At 45.6% G+C, this 27,189-nt stretch overlaps 1 protein-coding gene across 2 annotated transcripts in view; it reads right to left on the bottom strand.

Moving 5' to 3' along the window:
- ZFYVE26 (zinc finger FYVE-type containing 26) overlaps positions 1-27,189 on the bottom strand; it is a 1,501,667-nt gene that overhangs the window by 1,053,556 nt on the left and 420,922 nt on the right. For both annotated transcript variants that reach the window (XM_069638726.1, XM_069638727.1), the window contains exons 14-15: positions 22,478-22,670; positions 18,950-19,213 (exon numbers count right to left, since the gene is read on the bottom strand). In XM_069638726.1, the coding sequence (XP_069494827.1) occupies positions 18,950-19,213; positions 22,478-22,670 (457 nt within the window). The remainder of the gene's footprint in view (positions 1-18,949; positions 19,214-22,477; positions 22,671-27,189) is intronic.

The raw sequence follows: 27,189 nt of genomic DNA, 5'->3' as shown, positions 1-27,189 counted from the left end.
AAATGCTGAGCAAACAGGCTGTAGGGAAGCTCGTATCCAGGGTTCTTCCTACATTGGCTAAGGCTTGAGCAATTTCGTCCCAATAAAGTTGGATCACTGTGCAAGCCCAGAACATGCACCAGATCTGCATCAACTGCCCCGCATTTCGGGCAGGCCTGCTCCGTTGCCTTGCTGAACTTGGTGATCTTCTTCGGGGGTCAAATACGCCCTGTGAGTTACATATAACTGAATAAACTGCAGCCTCGGTTTCCTGGATACCCTTTTGTGATATGCCAATATTCGACCCCAGCATGCATCTGTGATCTGCTCCTGCAAGTCCACTTTCCAACTGCGCTTGGTCTGTTCAAGCACATCTCCCCACTGGGACATGAATAACCCATATAAAGGGGCTGGGGGGGGGGAGGCCCTATCGAACTCCTACCACCAAATCGATGGGGCATGTCATTTAGCCCTCCATGCCAATCTGCCCCTGTAAAGTGATTGGCTGCTTTGCATTAAAACAAAGAGCATTGCTGGGCATATATCACTGCATCCGTGCCCAACAATGGCACTAGATACTGGTGTGGTGCTTATTTCCTGTGCACAGTATTTTGACAGAGTTAATGAGCACCATCGTATGTGTGAATTGCGTGTTCTGAAGATATGAATGTTGTGACTACCCCCGTCACTCAGTAGCGCAAGCACATGGAACTGTATGTCTCGTGCTTGTGCAAAGCAAGACACATACTGTTCCATGGGTTTGCACTGTTGAATGGGGGTCGGGGGTTAGTCAGAAACGTGTGTGCTACTAATGCATTCCTTCAGAGCACGTGAAGCACACGTGCTGTGGTGCTCATTTTCTTTGTCACAATAGTCACCCTGACAGTAAAATGTGTGACACATGTTTATGTTTATTGTGCAATTTTTAGGCGCTTATGCAACAAGTAAATTGTGTTTCAAAGCACCCACATGGCAACAGGAAGGAGACATGGGATTGAAAACAATATATACACTGGGGGATAAAGGCAAACCTACTAGGCCTTGTGAGTATTCATACCTGACAAATGCAGAGGAAGAAGAGGGGTAAAGGGAGTGGTGGCGAATGCTGGAGTGTCCATGCTCGTGGGTGAGCAGCAGATTTAAGTGCCACGTATAGTAACTGCTAGGAAGCATTGAGCTGCAATAAGTGGGTAAGTGCAGTCCTACAGGGGTGTATGCCAGTGGGTGCCGAGGCCAGTGCTGTGTGTAGGCAGTAGCTGAGGCGATTGGGTGTGGGAGGCCAGGGCGCTGAGGACACATAAGGACCCTGGTCACCAATCACAGGCACTGTGAAGTTAGCAAGTGAAGGAAGAAGGGAAGGAGGAAGTGAAATGGAAAGTCTTGAGGAGCTTCCCGAATTTGAGGTGGTCTGGCTCAAGACGAAGAGGAAGGCTGTTCCACAAGAGGGAGCCAGCTGAGGCAAGAGATTGGCCTCCGGCCCCCTGTTTAGGGAAATGCTTCACATACAGAGAGTTGGTACCAGAGGAACGTAGAGGGAGAATATCTAGTGATAGCAAGTTGCAGATAGAGTGGTTTCCCCAGCCCCAGACAACCTTGTGGATGATGCAGAGGGATTTCAATATAATAAGTGCAGCAAAGGGGAGCCAGTGACGTTTTTCAGGGCAGGAGAGATGTGTTACTTGGGCTTGAGGCAAAAGATAAGTCTCACTGACATATTCTGGATTAGCTAGAGGGGTCGTAGTGAGGAAGAGGGTAGATTCAGGAGTAGGCTACTCAAGTAGTCAATACTAGAGAGAACCAGAGCTCTGCTAACATTGAACTTTTGGGGGAAAGTGAGAAAATTGTTATTTACTTTGAGAAGTAAGAGTTGAAAGTTGGACCTCTTGGCAATGTCCTGGATGAAGGGAAGAGAGGGGTCGAAGATCTCTCCAAGGTTTCTGGCATCGGATTAAAGAGAAGGGGGAGAGCCCATAATAGATCACCAGTGTAGGGGAAGAAAGAGGGAGCAGGGGTCCGAATAGTAAATAACTAAGTCTTGTTGGCATTGAGGCACAAATTAGTTGAAGTGCACCAGGATTGGATTGTAGATAGGCAGTCTGGGATGATGGAAGACGCAAAGGGTCAGCTGGAGGTTTGAAGAAGAGTTGAGTGTCATCTGTGTAGCACTGGAAGTTGGGGGGAGGAGGAGGAAATGATGCCTGCCAGCAGAGCAAGTTAAGTGGTAAAGAGCCAGGGAGAAAGGTTGGAGGCTAGGAAATAGGTCAGCTAGTCCAGTGCTCGCCGGGTTTTATGAGGATGAAGTGGTTAACCATGTCAAAGGCAGAGGAGAGATCAAGTAGGAGGAGGTCAGCTGGAGAGTTAGAATCTAGAGACGCAAGCAGTTCTTCACAGGTGTTCAGAAGGGCAGTTTCCATGCCTCTGGATGCTCTGAATCCAGATTGATGGTCGTAGAGACCGGCAACAAGTTCAGTATGTGAGGTAAGTTTGGGGAAGGCCAGCTTCTCCAGGAGATTCCCAAGGAAGGGGGTAATAGAACTAGGGTGGTAGTTAGCTGGACAAGTGGGGTTTGCTGAAGGTTTTTTTCAGGAGGGGGCACAGAAGGGAGTGCTTGAGGCAGGAGGGCAAAGATCCAGTAGCAAAAGATTGGTTGCAGAAATCAGCAAGAGCGGGGGCAAGAGTGCCAATGTTGTCCCTGATGGTTCTGGAGGAGCAAGCAAGGGGAAACCTGTTTGGAGGAGACCTTCATAAAGCAGACAACTCCGGTGACAAGGAGAAGGAGGAGAGAGAAGAAGGACTGTGGGAGGCCATAAGAGGCAAAGGAGTGGGGGAGGGAATGGGGGAGAGGGCAGCAACGGTGCTCAGGATGTCCAGAGTTTTAGTGGTAAAGTGTTTAGCTAGTGCATTGCAGAGGGCATGGGAAAAAAGAGGAGAGAAGGAGTCTGTGGATGGGTTGGCCTTCAGATTTTAAAGAGTTCAGCCGGGCTGTTGGATGCACCAGATACCCAGGCCTGGTTGCGGGCCCTTTTCTCGGCACGGATGGAGAGTCTGTATTGCCTATCGAGCAGACGGCAGGCCAGTTTGTCAGAGGGTGAGCCTGGTGTTTGCCACTTAATTTCTGCAGCTCGGTACTTGCGTTTCAGGGCTGCAAGTTTGGAGATATACCAGGTATTACGCTTACAGGCAGATTTCAGGCAGATCCTCATGACTGGGACAAGAATGTCCAGAGTGTTAGTAATGGCCAGCTGGAGTTTGCTGAGAGCACAGTAAAAAGTAGACTCGGGGTTGGGGTGAGAGGGGGGATTGAAGTGGATGTGAATATGAGACATAGATATACAGCTTCGGACAGTTTCATTGTTTGAGCTTGGACTGGTGAGCGACGACAGGAGCATGATAGTTTGGATTTGCTTTTGCTGAGCTGACAACAGATAATCAATGTTTTTTGTTTTGTTTACAGGTCTAGTACTGTTGAAGCTTCTACTTTGTTATGTAAGTAGAGAATCTGCTCTTTTCAACATAGTACACTATACAGATGGGGCGTATTGTCAGTGGGGTGGGTGGGACTGGATTGTTGGTGGTGTGGGCGCTCTTGCCTACATGCAACAGAGTTCCGACAAGATGCTTTTTGCCGGAGCGCAGCTCCAACTTTTTCCAGCTCAATTTCTCCTCTCTGCAAGGGGAGGTATTATTTTGGGCTGGGACACAATTGCAGGGTCAGGCCACGAAATGCCCCCATGCCAGCAGACATTGCTGTTCCCCTGTGAGGGCAATTGTGAGATTTGGGCTACCATTTTACGAACCCTGCGAGGCAGCATTGGCCACTAGGCCATCTGGAAAAGTATGTTTGGGGGAGGGGGGTGGTTCCATATACCCATTACCCTCATTCCCATGGTATATACCATTTATCTGGCCCAAAGAAGGGAAATGTTTTCAGATAGCAGCATGAACGTTTGGATGTGTTTTTGCTGGGCTGACCACATAAGATAACTTTTTTTGGTTTCATTTACAGTTGTGACAGGCTGAAGCTTTCGCTGGTTTATGCAAGTAGTGCGAAATGTCCTTTCGTTATTATACATTAGAACAGGGACGGATTGTCAGTGCGGTGAGTGGGACTGTGGCTGGAGTGTTAGTGGTGTGGCTGGGAATGGGTGGTGCAGTGGTTTTTGTAGAATGATGCGTGGGCCATGAATAGAGGATGCTGGCTGCTCAGCATAAAAACAAACTGCATTTTGGGAACATAATAATGACCACCACTTTGTGAACATGTTTGTGCTACTAATGCAGACGTTTGTTTCTTCTGAGCATGCAAAGCACACTTGGTATGGAGCTCTTTCATTTTATTAGAATGGTCACCAGTTGGGTCAACCACTTCCAAGTCCAGCAGCGGTCCCAGAGAACCTCGGCAGGGTCCCCATCCTTCCCTGAAGGGAAAAGGTGTAACGCAGCCCAGCCAGAGCTCCAGGATGGTCCGGGGTGATGTCCGGGGCCTTGGGTCCCTGTCTCCCATGTGGGTCGACTGTCCCCCAAGTTCAGCAGCAGCCCCAGAGTGTCCCGGCAGGGTCCCTGTCCTTTCCTGGAGGGAAAAGCTGTACGACAGGCCAGCCAGAGCTCCAGAGTGGTCGGGGTGATATTCCTGGCCTTGGGTGGCTGTTTCCGATGTGGGTCGATAATCCCCATCCCCAGCAGTAGTTCCAGGGAGCCCTGGCACGGTCCCCGTCCTTTCCCAGAGGGAGAAGCTGTACCACAGGCCAGTCAGAGCTCCAAGATGGTCAGGGGTAATGTCCCTGGTCTTGGGCACCTGTCTCCCATGTGGGTCAACCGCCCCCAAACCCAGTAGCGGTCCCAGGGAGCCCCGGCAGGGCCCCCAAACTTTCCCAGAGGGAAAAGCTGTAACGCAGGCTAGTCAGAGCTCCAGGATGGTCAGGGGTAATGTCCCTGGTCTTGGGCGCCTGTCTCCCATGTGGGTCGACCGTCCCCAAGCTCAGTAGGAGTCCCAGGGAGCCTCAGGAGAGTCCCCATCCCTCCCCAGAGTGAAACACTAACACAGGAGAGCCAGAGAACCATGATGGTGGTGGGTGATGTCCCTGGCCTTGGGCGCCTGTCTCCCATTTAATTGGACGGCCCCCAAGCTCAACAGTTGACCCGGGAAACCCTAGCAGGGTCCCCTTCCTGGAGACAAAACCCCTAATGGGCCAGGAACAAGGACGCTGCCGGGACACCCCAGGACCACTGCTGGGCTTCGGGACAGTTGACCCACATGGTAGACAGGTGCCAAAGGTCAGGGGAAGCACCCCCGTCCGTCCTGGAGTTCTGGGTGGGCTGTTACAGCTTTTTCCTCTGGGGAAAGGTGCAGACCCTACCAGGGCTCCATGGGTCCGCTGCTGGACTTGGAGACGTCGACCCATATAGGAGAAAGGCACCCAAGGCTGCGGACATCCCCAGCCATCCTGTAGCTATGGCTGAAGCTCTCGCGATGAAACTATCCAATATTGTATTAATGTCTCATGAGTGGCACACATTTTCTCAGGGTGCCTATTTTGACATAGCATGCAATGCACACTTGCTATGGTATGCTGCTCATTTCCTCTGTCAGAATAGTCACCCTGATGAAATGTGTGCAAAGTATTGAACAGTTTCATTGTTGATGCTTGGGCTGTTGTGGAAAGGAAGGAGGCAGGTTGCACTCGTGCGATCCACTATTGGAGGAGGTGGAAGCTCCTGGGGCACTGTGTGAAGTGCATGGTGGTAAGAAGTGTTGTGTAGTGTGAGGTGTAAAAAAGGCAAGTTGGTGGGTTGTGGGAGAATTATGCATATTGTTCAGAGTCCTAAGAAGTGCTAGCCCTGGAGACTTCACTGAAGCTTAGTCCTTCTTTCTGGCAGTATCTCTCTACCATTTACCTTCCCTGATCCCTCGGTATCATGATGTAGGACGTGCAACTCTCCTTACCACTTTGAAGTACACACACTGCCCCTGAAACAGAAACCTTCACTGATTACAATAATGCCAGCACAACTGTGACATTAGCACAAGCGGATATAATGTGTACTTCACCACTTTCTCTGAAAAGTAGGTATCAATTACATAATAAACTTGATGTGATGTACATAGTGTGCCCTCACATGCGAAATGTTTATTATAATATTGGAGGAAGTGTGTATCTGGGATTGTTGCAAGAGACATGTGTGAATGCCCTTGCTGTGCTAATGGATGGATTTTACATCTGGTCCTATTCATGTTAGTTTTTCTATTTGCATTTCCTAGTGAAGATGAGGCTTGTATGGATTGTCGGGCACTCTTTCATCCGAAGGCCAGCAGCACATTTCACAGAAGCACATCTGGGTCACAGAGGCATGGTGTGTCATTGTACTGGTTTGGTGTCGGAGGAATGTGCCTTCACCAGCGATGCCCAGGTAAAAAGAGAGGTTCCACCTCCATTCTTGATTGATGTGCATCTGGGACGGAATGACATGGTTTCTTTGGGACTGAGGGGGGTACAGAAGCTCCTTATGGCTGAACTGGAGTGGATTTTGCTTAGGTTCCCAAACATTGTGGTGGCTTGGTCTCAAATGATTCCAAGTAGTGATTGGAGAACCCCAGGGAAGGAAAAGGCCATCAACTCCTCAGTGAGGAAACTTAACGGCAAGCTGGCAAAATTGACCAAGGCAAATTTCATAATTCGGACAATTCACCATGGATTCATCAATGGTGAATTGATGTTTCACAGAGACGGAATGCACCTATCCAAGAGAGGAATGGACGTTTTCATTGAGGACATAATTAAGTTTGCCCAGACGTTATGTTGGGTGTGGGAGAGCAATTCCTAATAATTGATGCCCTTACTAGGTTGTGTGGCATTATAATAAAATGGTGACTTAATCTGTTGACAGTGAGACTCTGACTTGTTAACAACTTCATTGTACTTTGTTTTGGTGGAATGTCAACGTATTCACTATATCTGGGCTGCCTATTGGCTTCCAAAGCGTCACCACATTTTGTAGCTGATTTCTACTTGCTGGCCCTTGTAGTCATTCGGTGCTTGTGACCTTCACTCCCTCAAACCCCTACCCTATGTGATGAGCAGGGGGTTTATGGAAAGGTTGCCAGCAATTTTCTTGAATGGGCCTGCCATGTACTTACCCCAGCTTCACTTTCTGCGTCCAGTGCCCCTCTGCCTTTTCACCTCACCCAATTAGGAATGCATTGCTATGTTGTTTCTCACCTGTATTTGCCACCCACATGCACCCCACGGGGGAGGGGGGAGTTCCCCACATTGTGGTTGTCTTTAAATTGTCAGTATGGGTTCCATCCTCTTCCCCCCTTGCATGTGTTTAATGTATAGGTAAAGATGACATCTTGCTTAGATTTGTTGTTCTCTTTGTTGTAGGTGCAGGTGAGTTGTCGCAGTCTAACCACTTGTATGCAAGCAATGAGCTATACGTTTAAATTTCACGTGAGTGCCAGCAAATTAGTACTCTTTTTTATTTGGCGTGTTGAGAGTAGATTGCATTTTAGAGGGCTGCTACATTTTGTGAGCAGATTCGGGACAATTTGGCTTAATTGTGTGGTCTTGGTCTATTTCATTGAAGACCAATTACTATACTAGTTCCCTTACTTTGAAAAGCAAAGTTACTTGGTGTTTCAGTCTTTATCTGTTCATTGGGCAGTAAATGTTTAGATTGGCACAGTTGTCATGGCTTCAAGTCAGATGTCTGGTGAGGAGGTTCTCAACTTACTGATGAGGTCTGAGTCGGAGCAAGGCACAGAACCAGATGCAGAATCTGCTTCTGAGGATGAGCATGCAGTTGATTCCGGAAGTGAGTTTTTTTCAGTTGAGGCTAGTTCCACCTCCTCATCTGATGAGGAAGAGAAAGAAGGGGTACATGCACCTTGTCTGACACTTCCCACACATAGTTTACCTGCAGGGTTGAGGGAACATGCAGGACGTGCCAGTTCATAACATGACTGACGAGTCGGACTGGGTGCCTCCAGCAATGGCTCAGCCTTTTGTGCCACCTTTCACTGGAGTATCGGGATGCACAGAGAATACAGATGGTTTTAAGCCTATTGACCTTTTCAACCTTTTTGTGGATGATGGGTTCATTTAAGATATGGTTGATCAAACCAATCTGTATGCTGAACACTTCTTGAGGGCACGGGGTGCCAATCAGAAAGCCCATTCAGAGCACACTCTTGGGTTCAGACCATGGGTATTGAGATGGGAACATTTTGGGGTCTCACTCTGCTCATGGAAATAGTGTAGAAGCCGTCTGTCTCACTGTACTGGTCTACTGAAGCTTTATTTGCAAGCCCTTTGTTGCCAGCAATAATGAGTAGGGATAATTTCCTAGAATTGCAACGTATTCTGCATTTCAATGACAACTCTGCAGCATTACCAAGAACTGACCCTAATTGTGATAGGCTATTCGAAATACAGCCATTACTGAAGCACTTTGCGTGGCGATTTTCAGAGGTGTGTGTTCCTAGCCAGAACATATCCATCGATGAATCTCTGGTGTTGGTCAAAGGTCGACTACTGTTCAAGCAGAATATTCTAAGCAAGAGAGCATGATATAGGATGAAGGTTTACATGTTGGTGAAAGTACCACTGGGCATTCCCTACAATATGAGAGTTTACACTGGAAAAGACTCGAGCATAAAGTCTCTAGGCTGGCCAGCGCATTTAGGGATAAGTGAGAAGATTGTGTGGGATCTTGCCACACCATTGTTCCACAAGGGTCACCATTTATATGTGGACAATTTCTACACAGGAATACCATTGTTCAAGGAATTGTACAATGTGGGCACCCTGGCATGCGGTACAATCTGCAGTAACCGCAAAGGCTTCCCCAGACAATGCGTTTGTAAGAAGCTGGACAAGGGAGCATGTATGGCATTGCGACATGAACTGGTGGCAGTAAAATTCTACAACAGAAGGGATGTACACATGCAGACGTTCCGGCTCCCTCCACTCAAGGTGTGCTTGGGAAGCAATGCTAGTGCAGCTTCCTTCACTTGAGGCGTGCCTTGGAAGGGAACGTGGTTCTGGGTTCCCTCCACTCGAGACATGCCTTAGAAAGGAACACCATTCTGGTTCCTTCCCGTGGAGGCGAGCCTTGGCAAGCAAAGGTAGTCCAGCTCCCTCCCCTTGAGATGTGCCTTAGAACAAAACGCCAGTCCAGCTCCCTCCACTCGAGGCGTGACTTGGACAAGAAGGGAACACCATTCCGGTTCCTTCCACTCAAGGTGTGTCTTTTGAAATATGGAAATGCCAGTTTGTCTCCCTCCCCTTGAGGGCTAAGTGAAATGAAAATGCGAACTGGAAGCCATCTATATGGCAGCAGTGTCTTTTATAAATCTCATCAACCTGCCATGATTTTCTTTTACTAAAGTAAAGCTCATGTGTTGTATGACAGGAATGTCTTCTTTTAGAATGACTGAGATGTGATTGGTGTGTGAGTGAGGTACGGTTGGTGCAACATGACTGTTGAATGCAGGTACAGTTGATATGCGAGTTCATGTAGTTGGTGTGAAAGACATTGCCTGGAGACATGGTTGCCATGTGAGGGAATGTCCTCTTGCTATGAGTGTGCAGATATGGTTGCTGTGGAGCTGGTGATTTGGAAGATGTGTGACTGCTGATATGGATGGCTGGAGAAAGCTGCTCACAAGTTCCTTTTTTCTTGTGCTAAAACCAACCATGGGTGTCCTGTTGCACTATGCACTGTATGTACTATGAGAGTGAGCAAAGGTGCCTGCAAAAGGGCTTGAAGAGGAAAAACAGGGCAGCGGTGGCAAATGCACAGTGATTCTTGTATTCCCAGAGCACTTGGCATTCAAATGATTTATCCATTTCCACCCAGGTGAGCACACCCAAGCATGTAAGGTCTGGCTTTTGTCGGAACATATATGGAAACCTTGGGAAGGTAGGACATGTGTTGTTGCCAACGTGTTATTATGGTTTCTCTGGGGCAAATGTGTGAAAATGGTTTATTATTGGTGAGATTTTCAGTACAGTGTGGCTAAGAAATTGTTGCACAATTCACGCAAGTTATGGCTCATTGAATTTGTGAAGGCGTCATTCATTTCTAAAGTGCAAATGGTTCCCTGTTTTCCTTGGTGGCTGCGACACCCCAGGCCCAAGACTGTGGGTTGTCCACAAGACCAAATACAGTAAATATTTGCTCTTCCCATGCCCTTTGGTGCATCAGTGACTTAGCCTTTTCCCTTCGCACCCAGGTAAGTGCACCCACAAATGTGAGGTACCATTTTCGTTGGGACACCTGTGGGAGCGTGGGAAAGTAGGACATGGTTTCTTGCCGGTGTATTCTGGTGGTTTCCTGGTGGGAAATGTCTGAAAATTGTGTTTTCACCCCTACATTTGGACTCTCCTGGGCCTTATGGGTTATACATTCTAGGGTGATTCGCGCAAGTCAGACCTCTTTGGATTCCCATGAGTGTCTTCTTTTCAGAAATGCATGGGGTTCCGTTTTTTCCTTTGGTGGCTGCGACACCCCAGGCCCAAATCTATGGTTTGTTCACAAAGCCAAATCCAGTGTTCCCCAGGGTGTTTGATGTACCAGTGGTTTAGCCTTTTACCTTTGTGCCTAGGTCAGTGCACCCACTTATGTGAAGTACCGTTTTCGTCGGAACATCTGTGGGAAGGTAGGACATGTGTTGTTGCCGGTGTATTTAGGTAGTTTCCAGGTGGCAAATGTCTTAAGATTTTGTTTTTTTCCCATCATTTTAAACTTTGCTGGGCCTTGTGGGTGATAAACTCGAGGGCGATTTGCACAAGTCAGAACTCTTTGGATTCACACGGTTGTCCTCTTTTCAGATATCCATGGGGTCCCTGTTTTCCTTGGTGGCCTCGAAACCCCAGGCCCAATTCTGTGGGTTGTCCACAAAGCGAAATCCAGTCTCCCCCAGGGTGTTTGATGTATCAGTGGTTTAGCCTTTTCCCTTTCTGCCCCGTTTAGTGCACCCATGCATGAGGTACCATTTTTATCGGGACACGTGTGGGAAAGTGGGAAGGTAGGACTTTTGTTGTTTTCTCTTAGTTTTGATAACGTTTTCATACATTTCTACCGCACTTTGTTACACAACCATTTCATTTCCCAAATGTGACACATTTAGTCGTTGCTTTAGGCACTGTACGCTTTTGTAATCTGCGCAAGTCACCTATCCATCAAAAGGTCTGCCTGTGTTCTTTCAAAAAACGTATGCTTGCCATTCTTCATCAAATTCGTTTTCCTTATTTTGTAATGCTAAGTACGTCTGTTTAGGCCGTCAGCATACAAATCCTGTGTACAATAGCTCTGTTTGTGGCTTGTGGTAATGCTTGTTTTGTGAAATATTGCCTAACACGAAGAGTCAGGGGAATGTAGCAGTGCATTGCTTCTCTCAATATTCACAGAAGCCATTACCTTACAAGTACAAACATGTCCAGCACTTACTTTTCATTCCGTCCCTTTTGCAATTATTTCCCAAACTATGGGAATTTTAAGTACATAATTGTGTCCTGCCCTGTGCAAATGACCCCTTCCTGAACTTGCAAATTTAACCACATTTCAGAAATGTATGCTTTTCTGTTTTCCCATTGAGCTTTCCTACCCTCCACTTCCATTCCATAAAAGCATGTCCAATTTAAAAAAAAAGGGAAATGTCGCCTACCTCTCACAAAACTGATGGTAACTTTATGAAAAATATGTTTTTTTGTTTCCACTCAACCTGTTCAGGAATGCTTGGAAAATGACGAATTCAGAACTGCAAACCATTTGTTCCTAGCTCTTACAAGAAAAAAACCACAGGCTTCGTTGTACATCAATTTATTGGCATTTTCTGAAAGAACACAAAATGTGGTCACTTTTGTATTATTTTCCTACACACCCCCACAGCAAACTAGGAATCCTTGGTGGGGTTATGACCGCCTACATGTGGGAAGAAAAGGGTGCAAATTTGTCCGGGATAGCACTTGTAACAAAAAAAACATTACCAGAGATTGAATGCCGACATACCGAAATGTCCAAAAAAGGGCTCAGAATTGGGAGGGAAAACCTTTAAGGGGTTAAAGAAATATTTGGCAAGCAAATCCTCACTATTCCTACTCTATCAGGGAATTCCCTACCTGGTATAAAAGCTAAGGGACTAACCCCTAACATAAACAAACTGGCCCTCACACTAAACAACAAAACATTCAAAGGAAATCAAAAACATTAAAAAAATGAACAATATTTAACCAGTATTTTGGATGACCTTCACCTTTCCTGGGTAAATCCCTTCCCCAGGGTTTTCCAAAGTCAATTATCCAAAATGTTCAAAGGAAAATAAAAGTCTTGAGCCAGTTCTTATGGGTTCCAAGTCAACAGAAAAGCTCATTAAACAGAAATACACTGGTAACACTTCTTCAGCTTCCAGTTGAAAAGCCCCCCTTCCAATTTCAGCCCAAAAGAAAGCACCAATGGTAATTAATCCTTCCAAGATTAATTGCTACAGTTCTTCTGCAACAACTTTATAATTGATACCGACCTCTCTTGTACATTTGGTATAATTGTCAGGATGCTTCTCTTTGAGTTGTTGCTTTCCTCTAGACAACCATCCTTCTACTAGTGTTACCATGGGGACAATCTCATTTGTTCCACAGTATGCTACTACTTCAACCAACTTCAATCTGACATCCACCGACAGTTTGTACACCACCACAGTTCAAGTACTTCTGCTTCTTCTTCTACAACGTTATACTTCAGGATTAATAGGCATACAAAGACAAGGCACTTCGGTCTCTACAGGTAAGCAAGGCACTTTTCTTTCCTTTACTCCAAGAAAAGGGTAGCCTCTTTGCCTCTTCTGTCTGCCTCAAGTATAACCTCCCTCTGATCCAAGACTGACTTTCTCTCAACTTCAGCATTACATATTATCTTCTTCTACATGACTTTTTTACAAGCACCCTGCTCCCTTCCCCAGCTTTGTTCACTCCTTCATGGTTCCAGTAACAACCCTGAAGCTGTATTGCTACTCTTCCAGTTTCAGGTAACAATTCTACGCTTGTTTCAGAGGACACTGGACCTTTAAGGCTTCTTGCAGATCAGGTGTTATCAATTTTAATAGGACTGGTTCCACTATGGAAATGCTTTGCCCGTTGGCTTGGGTAATGCTTGTTTTTCTAGTCAGTACAAAAACTTCTGGACTTCAAGAATAAACGTTCTGAATACTACAAGGTTCAGTCTTCAAAGGAAAAACAGATTTAAGCACACGCGACCACACTTTAGGATGGTTTTTAACCTTAAAGAGATACCAGTTATGTATTGCTAGTCAATATCACAGAAACAGTTTCAGACTCATTTAGGGAAATACAATTGGCCACACGTGACCTTCCTTTGATACTGTTTCACTTATTTCACTTGTGAAAGTCAACGTTAGTTTTTCAGAATGGTTTTTAACAGGCGTTCCCTTTTTATAAGAGAGACGCAACCACTCCAGCAACAGTTAATTGTTCAGCAATGGAAATAGGCTTTTCTTCTTACGCAAACACTATTGCTCTCACTAATAGTGAGTTACAATTCCATTACTAAAAGGGATTTCCACAACGACTAACAGTTTATACTCTCTTCTGAACTTACGCAAGTTACTTCTGAGCTGGTAACAGTTACCGGCATGGGCTTGCTTAGTGAACCTGAATGCCAAGCTTCACTCACCGGCTCCAGGAACACTGCAGTTGCGGGCTGCTTCACTTTCTCGACTTCTTCAACTGCTACTATCACTTTAGGCACTATTGGGACCCACACCCTTCTGCAGCACGCGTGTCTCTGGTCCGGCCATTCCCATTGGGAGTCTCCTTGACTTCTCAGTCCCCCAGCTTGCCTTCTGCTACGGGCCTCAAGCTTCAGCACGGTCACAGCTCTACAATCACAGCCGCACGGCACACCTAGGGAAAGCTTCACTCTCAGCACAACTTCCTCCGTGCAGCCACAGCAATACAGGGTTTCAGACCACAGGACCCTTTCTGGCGTCCTTTCTGTGATCACACTTCCTCGTGAATTGCTAGCTTTGTGCTCTTCTACTACTGCTACTGCTGCCAGCCTTCCGACTCCTGCTCCTTCTTTCTCCCCTATCCTGTTGCAGCCTTTTATGCCACACAGGTCTGACAATTAGCTTCAGATGTAAGCCATTGGTTCCAATTGCCTGACACTTGTAAAAACTATTAGGCTTAATTGCCTGACCACTACATATACATGCTTCTTTAGCTCTCTTCTTCGTCTCAGTCCCTATAGGATTCTGGGATATGTGTTTACTTCATCAATGTCAGGTTTTTCTACTTCTCGCATATTTATAAGGGTGGATTTAATGCCCGTAATTATAACAGAGGGGCTGTAGGATTAAACTTTACTAGAGGGAAATGATTTACAGAAGACATTTCCGCCATTCCTTGTAGTGGTACCTTTGGTATTGAGGAGGGCATTTGATTTTAGGAGCCTAAAGGTTCTCCCCTTTGGTATAATATGCTTTGGTGTTACAACCTTAGGGTTGACCACCTTAGATACCATAGGAGGTTGAGAGACATTAAAATTAAAGTAAGCCATATCTCTTCTGTTAGGCTGGTAAGAGTCTCCTTGTTAGAGGAACAATACTGTGTCTGATCCCACAGAATCTCCCCACTACTCTTGGTCATGTCTCCACCCAGGTGATCCTCCCGCAGTACACCACTCCCAGGGTTGTGATCAAGAAGTGCCTGCCTTGCCCGGGCCACCTGGGAGGAGACTTCAGGCAGGGTTTCAGTGAGGGATCTGCAGGATTGTTCACAGCCCATGAAGTGGGAATGCCCCGTATTGATACACTCTCAAAATAGGTGCACAGAGAACATTATGCGAACCCCCTTAACTATATTCAAAGGTCTGTGGTTAAAGAAAAATGCCACCATCGATTTCCATAATCAACCCCTTCCTTTAACCTGCACGTGCCAAAGATGGATCTAGCGGGAATACAGCTCAATTCATGCAAAGAAGACACACACATTTTTCAGGTGTTGGTTAACTCGGTACGTGGCACAGGTGCTGTGTTAGCTGGCAGCTGAGAAGGTGTGCATGTCAAGGGTAGAAGGCCATGGTAGCCCAGGAATGGTGGAGGTCTGCTGATCTGGACAGTGCAGGTGGCAGGTATGCGATGGAGTCAGACGGGGCAGAGCTGAACAGAACAAGGAAACCAGGACAGTAGCGGGAGAGGGTGGAGACACACACATACCTGGGCAGAAACAACGGCTAAGTACTCAAGCTGAAAACAAACTCTAGGTAAACGCAATGACCATTTGGGAAGCAAATGTACCAGGTCAGAGCAGACTTAAGAAATGCTATGCGGAATCAAGTGTGGATCTGATGGATTAGTGTCTGTCGCGCATGTGTGCCGGGAAAATCCCTGAGGGTTAATAGGTGTTAGGGAGTTTTACAAAAGTCCACCTTGGGTAAGAGTTTAGAATACTCTCACCTAGGATACAGGGTTCCAACTCTTAACATAGGCCTAAACCGCACAAGCATCTTGGTGGCAATGGCTGAGCAGAGGAGGGCAACAGGAATGTAGGTGGTACAAAGAACTTACAGATAGGCCAAAGAAACACTGGCACACCAACTATATACAAATAATGGTTTATTTTATATATACACACTAAGCTGAAGTTAAAAGGTAAGTACTATAACACACAATAAGCAACTTTAGGAAAACCAATGCATTATTCACAATAAGTAAACCACTTTGTAATTATTTTTAGAATGGCACTATGCAATTCAAAGTTAAGTAAAATACTTTTGTAGAAACCGTTTCAGATAAGATAAATGAAACAAAGCCAACACAAGGTAAGTAAATACTTGGCAATAATTTCACAGAGATCTGACACTTTAAAAGTCCATCCCTAACTAGTTAGGAGTGTCTCCGAGTCAGTTTGGAGGGCAAAACAGGTGTAGAAAGTTCAACAGTTCCAGAGGAAATTTTCTGAAGCAAATAAGTAACTTCTTTATTGGTAGAAGGGGTCAATGACTCCAGAGAAGTCACCCTGTAGGCGTAGAGGCTAAGGGCCTGGGCGAACGTGTATGGGCAAACTCCCAAAAACACGAATCAGCACTCCAGCAACACAGGAGCAGCAATCCAGCTCTAGGTAAATTCTACTGAGAGTCTCACAGTACCTTAGGAGTGACAACGAAGTTGCTGCAGAAAGCTTCCACAATGCAGCAGCAGTAATCCCAGTCACCAGATTCTTGGTCAGGTAGACTGAAGAAGGGTAAATGGAGTGGATCCCTCCTCTCCTTCCTCATCGGTTCTTCTGTTCTAGGGGTCAGCTCGTTTTCAGCCTCAGGATCCATGCCCTTTATGCAGGAACCCAGCCAATCAGCACCCATGCGACATTCAAACTGTGGGTAGTGGCTGTCCTTTCCCGCCTGCCAGCACCCCAGTTGGAACTAGTTGCAGGTAGGCACACCAGAAGACAAAGAACAGCAGAGTTAGACTCCTCCATTCCCTGTCCTCACAGACACGCTGGAGCCCTGGTGGGCTTCACAAAGGACTCCTGCTAAAGACAAACGAAAAACCAGGACCTCCTCCACCTAGCACGGCAGAAGGAGAATCAGGAAGGGACAAGCAAAAGAGAAATGGCGAAAAAGGAATGTAGTCACCATTTTGAGGCAATGGTGACAATTTTGTGATTTACTGCGGTTGTGAGTACAGCCTGGGAGTATATTTTGCACAAAAGTAGGTAGGATAAAACCACTGTCACCAGCCATTCAGTTTAGCGTGTCACTGTAACTAAAAAGTTACAGGAGCATTGAGGAAGGGGTACAATGTAGCCCCCAGCAGTCCACATTTTTATTTTATTTTTTATTTTATTGTGCATTTTTAAGGCGCTTATTGTGTTTCAAAGCACCCACAGGGCAAAGGGGAGGGAAAATGGGAACAAAGGCAAATAGAATAAACTTATGAACAATAAAGAGGAGGTCCTACTAGGCCTTGTGAGCATTCAGAAAGTGCAAAATAAGAGAGGGAGAAGGGACAAGGGAAGGGGGTAAGTGCTTTGAGTGCCACAGAGGGGGGGGGGGGGGGGAAGTGCCAGGGAGTCAGTTGCAAGGCAACAGGTAAGTGCCTGGCAGATATCACTTGGTGAGGAATGGTCACCTGCCAATACAATAAGAGCCGTCCTGTGAGACAACACGGGCCAATGGGTGCCCAGAGACAAGTGCTGGGAGAGGGCAGAGGGTGAAGGCGATTGGGCGGAAGGCCAGGACCCAGAAGGACACATAAGGGCCAAGGCCACCAATCTCAGCAACTGTGGGGTTTAGCACAGCAGGGAGAGGGGGAAGGAGGAGGTGAAGAGGAAAGTCTTGAGGAGCTTCCGGAATTTGAGGAGATCTAGCGCAAGACAGAAAGTAAGAGGGAGCCAGTCGAGGAAAGAGATCGACCACCAGCTAGCTGCTTAGAGAAACACTTGACACGCAGAGATTTGGAGCCAGAGGAGCGTAAGTATCTGGAGGGAGAGTATTTGTTGATAGCAAGTTATAGATAGCATGTTCCCCAGCCCCAAACAGCCTTATGGATGACGCAGAGGGATTTGATTTTGATCCTTGCAGGAACCCGAGAGCCAGGCACATAAGGTGAGGTGAGTTGATCTCACAATATAAAAGTTAGGAAGGATACTAAATACCCCCGCCCCCTCACCATTAGTAACATTAGTTCTCACAAGGAAAATAACCGAAAATAAAAAGAGAAGCCCAAGGGCTCCCAGTCACACTACACAGAGAGTGTTGTGTGCAGCAAAAGTCAATGACAGGTGCCATGGAACTTGGAGGAAAGCATTTCACCAAGAAAGAGTTAAAAAACAAATACAAAGTATCATAAATGATAGGGTAAAGACTGAGTGGGTGTGGAAAAAGGTTCCCACTCACTCAAGGGAAGAGACCAAAAAGCCATATGTTCAGCAAAGAGTGCTGGGGACGCACATGTGGAGGAGATTATGCAAAAAAAATGAAAATCTACGCTAACAATAGACACCAAGGTAAGGGAGTAATGCTGGTAAGGGTAGTAGAGGGAGACTCAGCAGGAGCACAGGACAGATCGAGAAGCAGGCCCACACATCCTGGGCATGGGGTTACCTGGTGCATATTGCCGGGTAACTGACCCTGAGTAAACGCTGACTTACACACTGCATGTATTGTATATCGGTCTTAAAGCAGGTGAGAGAGGAATTATTTTACTGACATTTTTGATAGACCCTAAAAATCAGAGGTTTTCTTTTCAGAAAAAATGGAAAGCATGTGAGGCAGGTGCTCGCATTCGAAAAAAGAAAAGCAAGGACTGCTAGGTTAAAAAACAAACAAATGTGGAAAGAAATGCTCCTAAAAGGAGGAATCCAGGAGCAGTTAACCCACACAATTTCCAGGTGGAAAAACAGCAGCCAGCAGTTGGGTCGTTTGAGCAGATTATATAATGTAGTGTACATATACTGGGCGACCCACATTCCAAATTCTTTTGCTGCTTTAGGCAGCATCTTTGGAGAACCATTTCCAACCTGGCCTGCTGCAGCAGCAGGTTTCTTAACAAGCACGGCTGGAGTGACCAGCTGCCATTTCTTTCTATTGCTTACTTTCATTACATTCCTGTGAATTCCATGATACAGTTTTAATTTTTCTGGCATCTCAGGGGTCTTTTGTGCACTGGATGGAAATTAGTTGAAATTGGTTTTCTTATAAAGACACATCAAAAGGGTTAGAATGTATCTAGTTTAGAGCAGTGTGAGCGGATGAGACGTTTTTCACTAAAACAGTTACTGCAAATGCGTAAGAACACAGTACAGAATGCTAATGCGACTGCAAGTGGCTAGAGCAAGTACCAAATTAGAGGTCCTTTGATTAGTTTGTGCACCTGATATACATAGCACAGTGATGTACATAACATAAAATACAAAAATTGATATAGAATTTGAAATGCAAGCACAGAATATACCTTTGCTCTCCAGACTGTTCTGCAGCCGCCTCTCTGCGGTCTGCAACAACTGCTTACAGGTTTTCCAGAGATGTGCCTGAGTGCAAGCTAAATCAAAGGCAGCCATAGCAGTAGGGATGAGGTCATCCAGAATGTCCTTCAATGGGTCAATGGACTCAAGCTGGAGGCTACTAGTCCAGAAGTCCTCTTTCAGTGTGGGAATAGGGCTGGGTGATGAAACTAGCAGCTTATCAGTAACATCAGAGATCGAATAGACCACCATTCCTGCAAAGATCAATCACAAAATTCAGTCCAAATACGCTTAGTCAATAAATCAAAACACATCCTATTTTAAAGAACTCTGTGAATGACACAAACATCTCAAACTCTTGACAAAAATAGACAAAACACACACACACACACACACACACACACACACACACAGAGAAATAATAGGAATTTAAAATACACACACACACACACGCACACACACACACACACACAGAAATAATAGGAATTTAAAATGATGGGACATAGACATGTTACTGAACAGAATCATGGTATGAGACCAAATTACGTACTACAGAACAGAAACAAAAACATTGAGTTATTAGCCCGTCAGGGCTGTTTGACTATACAGCCTAACCACTTTTCTACCCACTCTGGACAAAGATCCTATATGGTGCTCGGCATGTTTCTTGTTTTCTCAGCACTTGTACCCGTTTGTGCCTGGCTATACAACCATTCTTCAATTGATTTGCTATTTTTGTCAGACCCAATTACTTGAAACATTTTATTGATGAATTAATATATTCGATGGCCAAATTACTTCCTAATGGCATAGAACAATATATGTAGAGGTTGGTTTCAAGTTTTGGAAACAGAAGATAATACACAGTTTGTATCTTATTCTATTAAGGATGGGAAGATCGATTTAATCAGAAGGCGCTTGATGTGGCATTTGAGTAGCAAGAATAGCACACAAGTTGATGTGACAATGGCATTACACTGCTACAAGCTTCTATTTGATTGAGGGTCGGATTTCCCAATGATGGGGAGAATTGTGTTTTTTGCTGCACATGTTCTCCCTTTTCTCTGTTCCTTCATACCAGGCATGATGAGATGAACTGGAGTAGGTCCAGCGTCAATTCACAGACGAGTAGAGTAGGAATAATCACCAGAATAAATACTGGATATGACACGTGTGTGATTCTCTACAAGGAACTTGGAGGTGAACTCTAAGATTGGCATTTGACAGCAAGCAGTATTAATAGTTATTTACAAGATGCAAAATGGGCCTCTTCTCACATCTTCCAACCCACCTTCAACATACAAATTAAAATGTCTCGGGTACCAACATACTTCAAACCTTAAGTGAACACACTTCTGATCAATGAAGATGAATGTTAGGCACTGCTATTAAGCGGAGCTAAGCAATACTACAAAACCATAGCCAGGAAGTAGGGTTGTATCATCTGACTTAAAAGAGAAGCGTGGTGCTTCTGCATATAGGAAAAGGAAGACCAAGTGATTTGTGGAACTATACTGTCAATGGTTTGTGGTCGTCAAAATTCAACAGTAGGGGAAAATGACCCATGACAATTGTAGTGCTCAATACTTGTGTTCCTCTCCGTCTCTGAACCCAGGAAGGATGAGAACAAATTCCTTAATTTTAGTAATGTTTTTGATGGAGGGTATTCTCACACAGATTTCTCATCTTTATAAACCCACTTCTAGTTGTAGACTGGTACAAAAAAATATTTTATGACTACGAAGGAGCAATGCAAAGCTCCTTGTTGACGCCCACCGAGTGTCAATGGCATTTATGTGCCAGAAGAGATGCCCTGGTACATATACACATTACACATCACGCTGTCCACATCATACACTATCACTATCATAATGGCATTACTCTAGCCTTCTCTGATGATATTTAAACAAGTGCAAGCCTATTTTCCTTGGTCACATATGCAATGAAACTTTTAAACTGCCTCATGATACAAAACACTACAAGCCATCTGATTGAGAGCGGCATGCTGCATTTCAAAACCCACTTTGCAGGCAAATCCCATGGATTACGTGGGAAAGATTTTAACAGCTCCCTTAGTTGGGAGTGAATGGTGGGGCCACACTTTTCAGCTAATGAGTCCTGTGTTACTCATCTTTCTAAAAGCCCTTTGGTCACACCTACATTCGTAAGGTACTGCTCGAGCTTGGATGACATCTATCCAGACGCAGTACATAGTGAGGCCCGTTTTGCTATGGCTATGCATTTGGGCCACAAGTGAGAATACTGTGTTCAAGGAACAAGGGAGGTGATATATTACAGCTGCACGGGGTAGGGAGGATTATGTGCCATAAGCATAACATTCTGGCTTCGAAAACTGGATCCAAGTCTCTTTGGTTCATTTCTGAGAAGCTGGAGACTCAGGAGTACATATTTAAGCTTTGCTGTTGGGAGCAGTGTATGGTGATGGAAAGAGCACCCTGTTATCCACCACTGCGTGTTTTGCCTTGCAGCAAAGGATGAATAGATTACTATCTAGATGTAATGACCTCTCACACCCTTCACAGATTCTAAGTGACATTCGGCCTGAATATATTCAGAGTGTCCCTTAGGGAAAGCTCCCTTGAACACAATAGAACAAAGTTGTGCAGCTGCAAGCCTTTCACAAGCTTAAGCTTTCCCAAAAGGAGTAGTTGGCAAAGGGGATGACGACAATGGAATGGCCAGGATGGGTGGGGCCTGCTGATATATATATCAAACAGTGCAGCCCAAAAATGAAACCTCCAAACCCTCTGGAGTAGAAGCTGCTGCATGGAGTGGCAGGCTAAAACTAACCTTCGCTCTAGGAGCAAACTCTGCATGGCAACTGGAGCTAGGATTCCTGGACTGCCGATCACAATGGGAAGAGTATGAGTAGCCATGTGAATATTAAGACTTGCTGCATGACCTATACCACTTGCCCAAAGAACGCTGTGAAACCTTGGGTTTGGCAGGCTCTCTAGCAGGTGAAAGTCACCGCTCAGCAGGACATAAGTCTCGGTTCATCCTCCCCATGAAGACTATGGCAACTGGTTTCCCAATGGCCTTGATTGGCAGGAACTAGTCTTCAAAGTTGTGATCCTGTCCCAAGCTCCAGACTCATTGTTGGAGAGGGTAAAACACTGCCATCTGCATGAAGGTGTTTATGCAGGGATTAACGCCCGACTAGGAAGACATGGTGCAAGCATAAATTCACTGGAAAAGTGTTTGTTCCCAAAAAAACTATATCTGTGACCACAGGAAAAAAGGATATGAGGTAAAAGGGTATGCACAGCTTGCTATATACACACTAGTGGCATCACTTCCAGCATTTAGAGGCATTACTAGCGATCAGTGGCATAAACGCAGAGCCTTGCTGTGCGTCCTAGCAGCTTTAAAAAGTTTCCAGATCAGCATACGCCACAAAGTGTAGATCAATATAGAACATTAATCTGTGGCAGGTACATTTAACATCATTTATTGTATAGGCACCTTACATATGATTCAATATATAAAAATGCTACCTGCAGCAACCGCAGTGCCGATGACCTGCATTGTTGAGCGATTACTACCAGAACGTTTGCTGATGGTCTCTGATGCTTGGTTTTCAATTTTATGCTCCACCCTGGCCAGTTCTCTCACCACTTCCTGGTAGCGTTCCATGAAGATAAGCTCCCCATAGCAGGCAGAGGAATCCAGGTTATACATGAGAGCTACCTGCAGAATGTTACAGAAACAGAATAGAATCCAGTCATTTACAAAGATGTAAAAGTTCTAATTTAACAAAACGCTGCCTTGTAGATGTTACACAACACTACAGATGATACAAATAATCAAGAGTTGCTTGTGACAATAGTAAACCATAGGATATCAAAATCAAACTCTAACAGTGGCATGCCGCATAAGTTCAGACAAATCACATGTATTTGTATTTTATTTATTTATAAAGCGCTTTCGCCAAATCGCTGCACAGGTAAAAACAGAACAATGCAGAAATTATGAAATAAGTACAATCAATGATGGTCGGACGATAAATAAAAGATTTTGTAGCTCAAACAGAAAGTAGACAGAGAAGACCGGATTTGCTGAGTGAGGCAATTCCAATGTGTGGGGGCTAGGAGTTCAAAGAAACGAAAGCAGGAGGAAGCACATGAGGGTTATGGAACTAAAAGCAAGTGTTGGTTTCCAATGCAGAGAGAGCAGGATGAGACAGACAGGAAGGAAGGAAGGTAAAGGGGGCATGGCCATGTGTGCACTTGAATACAATGCAGAGGAAGTGAAAGAAAAGGTGCAATACAAAGGAAAGTCAAACTACAGATCTCAAGGAGTGTGAGTTAGTGGCACGAGGAGAAATACAGCAGAGGGTACTGATAGAGGAATTAAAGACAGAACGGAGGGTAGTGAGATGATAGTTGGGAGGACCAATTAGCAAAGCTGAACAGAAATCGAGGCAGGAAAGGACAACGGTAGAGATGAGCAGTTTAGTGGTGTGAAAGGATACAAAGGGGCAAGCTTTACACATGTTAAAGAGATGGTAACGGCAGGAGCGGGCAGTGTTAGAGATGTGTGGTTTGAAGGAAAGGGAGGAATCAAAGTAGACTCCCAGGTTCGGGCAAAGGGGAAAAGGGACGATGCGAGGGTGAAAAGAAAATTGAACAAGAGGGCAGAGGGGAGGGATGGTAGATGGTGCAAAAAAAGAATCTCAGTTTTGGAGGGGTTGAGGCAGAGGAAGTTGGCATGCATCCATGATTGCGTTGCCAGAAGACAGGAAGAGATGGTAGAATGAAGCGTATCAGAGGCAGAAGAAAAGGAAACAAAGATTTTGTGAACCATCAGCACAGAAGTGGGAGGACAGACCAAAGGACGAAACAATAGAGTATGTGTAGAATAAAGACAGCAGAGGGCCGAGGACGGACCGTGGGGGACACCATGAAGAACTGGTAAGGTAGAGGAAGGTTTACCAGCCCAGAAGACGGAGAAAGTACAGTCAGTCAGGTAGGATTCAAACCACTGTAGGACAGTCCCGGTGAGGCAAAGGGAAGAAAGGGTGCGGAAGAGCAAGGGTGGTCAAAAGTGTCAAAAGCAGCAAAAAGATGTAGTGGGGCGAGGATCGAGGACAGTTTCAAGTGCAAATGAACAGAAGTGAGTTAGAAACAGAGAGGAGGGCAGTCTCAGTAGAATGAAGGGGCGGAAGCCAGATTCAGTCTCAGGAAGCAGAGAGATGACCAAGATAAGAAGCAATTTCAGAGTACACCATCCCTCAAGATTTTTGGATAGAAATGGAAGAAGAGATTGGTATGGTAATGTTTATTTGTAAAGCGCCTATACACAAAGCAAGTGTTTCAAAGTGCTCAAAGAGGGAGGGGACTAGGGGAAAAACAACAGTCGTTCAGAGTCCTTGAAATTCTGAAACGATAATAGTCTGCACAGGCAGAGTAAGTGCATATAATACAATTAACAGTGAATATAATAGCAAATAGGCCTGACAACGCTCCTGCAGTCTTTCCAAGTGCATCAAGGCGCCACCATGCAGGGAGTGAAGACAAGGTGGAACAGACAGCCTATCTTCAAGCATGGTGCATTCGGATCACATAAGTGCACAGACAGTTACAGGAGAGGGGGAGGTGGAAGGGAGGGGCAAGGTCGGGGGGGGGCGTCCAAGTGCACCCAGTTGGTGGAGGCTGGGTTAAGTGCAGAGAGATGCCACTCTCTTGGGACATTTTTCAAGTGCAGTGATGATGAGGTGAGTGCAATGCCCGGAGGCGAGTACGAGAGGACTGGCGGGGGTGCTGGGGACCTGTGAGACTCGGAGGTAGACCATGCGGCTAGTCAGCAGGTCGGTACAGAAAAGGAGAGAGAGAGGGGAAAGACCAGAGTGATAGGCTAGCAGGGTAGAGGGAGAGAGAAGGAGGAGGAGAAGAAGAGGAAGGTCTTGAGGAATTTCCAGAACTTAAGCAGATCAGACTCAAGCCAGAAGGAGGCCCCTCCTGAGGATAAAGATCACCCTCCAAATCTCTGGTTGGAGAACCGGCTCACTCGCAGAAGGTTGGAGGTAGATGAGCAGAGGGTTCGGGAGGGACAAGTATTCAGGAAGGCATTGTTGTAGATGGATAGGACCCAGGCCCCAGAAAGTTATGTGGACAATGCAGAGGGTCTTGAACTAGATCCTTGAAGCCACGGGACCCAGTGGAGGGATTTCAGCTCCGGAGAGATGCAGTCCCTCTGCTTGAGGCCAAGGATAAGTCTTGCGGTTCTTTTCTGGATGAGTTGCAGATGGTGCAGAGCAGAAGCAGGGAGGTTCAGAAAGAGGCTGTTGCAGTAGTCCACCTTAGAGAGTACCAGGGCTCTGGAGACAGTGAGCTGCTGGGGGGAAAGTGAGAAAAGGTAGAGTGCCTCTGAGGAGGTGTAGCTGATAGTAAAAATGTGCAGAGATGTCTGAAATGTGAGAGGAGAAGGAGAGAGTGGAGTTGAAGATGACCTCATGGTTTTTAGCCTCGCAGGTGGGTGCGGGCGCAGGGCCAAGGGAGTCCCGCCAGAGTGAAAGTGGGAAAGCGGGAGCGGGGGGTCCCAATGCAAACGATCTCAGTCTTACTGGCGTTGAGGCAGAGGTCGTTTGCAGCACACCATGACTGAATAGCAGACATACAGTCAGAAATGAGCGAGAAAGAGGAGGCTGAGGGTAGCCTGAAAGATAGTTGCGTGTCATCCGCATTACACTGGAAGTTAGAGGTGAAAATGGCAATCACACGTGCCAAGGCAGCCATATAGACATTGAAGAACCAGGGGGATAGTTTAGACCCCTGGGGAACGCCACAGGTTGAAAGAGCGATTGTGGAGGGAAAGGCTCTGAGTTCCACCTGGGATTGGCGGTCAGAAAGAAAGGAGGTTAACCACACCAGTGCCTGACCTGTGATTCCCAGGGTGTCACAGAGACGTGCAATCAGGATATTGTGGTTAACTGTGTCAAAGGCAGAGGAGAGGTCAAGGAGATTTAGGACAGTGTTAGTTTCAAGATTTGGGATGGAAATTAGCATGAAAGGGGGGATTAGGGAAGACTTCTTGAGAATAGAGACAATAACAGCATATTTGAAGTTGGAAGGATAAGTAGCTGGTGAAAGAGAAAGATTGATTAGTGTGGTGATATAAGGAAGGAGATGCAGAAAGACATTGCGAAAAAGAGGAGAAGGAAGAGGGCAAGTATGGAAGCGGTGGAATGAGCACTAGAGAGAAAACAGGCAGTATCAGAATCATAGAGGAGTGAAACGAGATAAAACATGAAACGGGAGAGAGGAGGAGGTTAGGAGGGGTAGAGGAGAGGGAGGATCTGATTTTATTGGTTGAAAAGATTTTTTTTTTAAACTTTGTTTATTGAATGGTCATATTAACAGTCACATTTCACATTAGCATAGGTATACAGTGTACATTATTTACCACTTTGAATCATATCTAGGTACATTTTGATGTCATGGCATATACAATCAGGAGCTGTCAACATCCGATGTCATGTCACACAGATAACCTCTAAATGGGGCCCAAATGTCTTTTGCACAGCAGGCTGCAGATACAGACAGTATACATTGTTCTTCACATCCATTCACGTATGTAAATTCCCGGAATAAATCATCTATATTTGGTGCATGCTTTGACTTCCAGTACTGCAAAATACATTTCTTAGCTACAACACATGCAACATTAAAAAGTCTTCTTGTGGTCTCAGCAACTTTACCAATATCCCCAAATAAATATTTAAGGGGGGCCAGAGAAGATGGTATCTGTGTGATATATTCAATTGTTTCAGCCACGAGCCCCAGAAAGCAACAATCAGGGGACATGTCCAGTACATGTGAAAAGCATCTGCTTGAGGGCTGCCATATTTAAAACTATCACCCTGACATCCCTCCATGAATTCGGCCATTCTGGCAGTGGTATAGTGCAACTGATTTAGGATTGTGAACTGTATTAGGCGTAATTCAGCATTTGGGGATACAGTTTTTGTCAATTAACAGTATTTCCGCCATTGTGCATCCCCCTTTAGTGATTCCCACATTTGTTTTGCAAGTATCTTTAATCAAATTTTTAGAAGGGACATATGATTGTATCAGCCCATATAGTCTGGATACTCCCATCCTTGATCCGTCATTGGACCCGATGGCTCGTATACACTCGTGTGTTTCTGGTTCCCTCAGGAAATTCGGCAATTTTTTGTTAAATGCAGCCCTCATGCAATGGTATTGCA

This window comes from Ambystoma mexicanum, chromosome 14, assembly GCF_040938575.1.
Source record: "Ambystoma mexicanum isolate Mex_15411 chromosome 14, UKY_AmexF1_1, whole genome shotgun sequence".
In the NCBI taxonomy this organism is placed as follows: domain Eukaryota; kingdom Metazoa; phylum Chordata; class Amphibia; order Caudata; family Ambystomatidae; genus Ambystoma; species Ambystoma mexicanum.
This window is presented reverse-complemented; position numbering and strand designations above follow the sequence as displayed.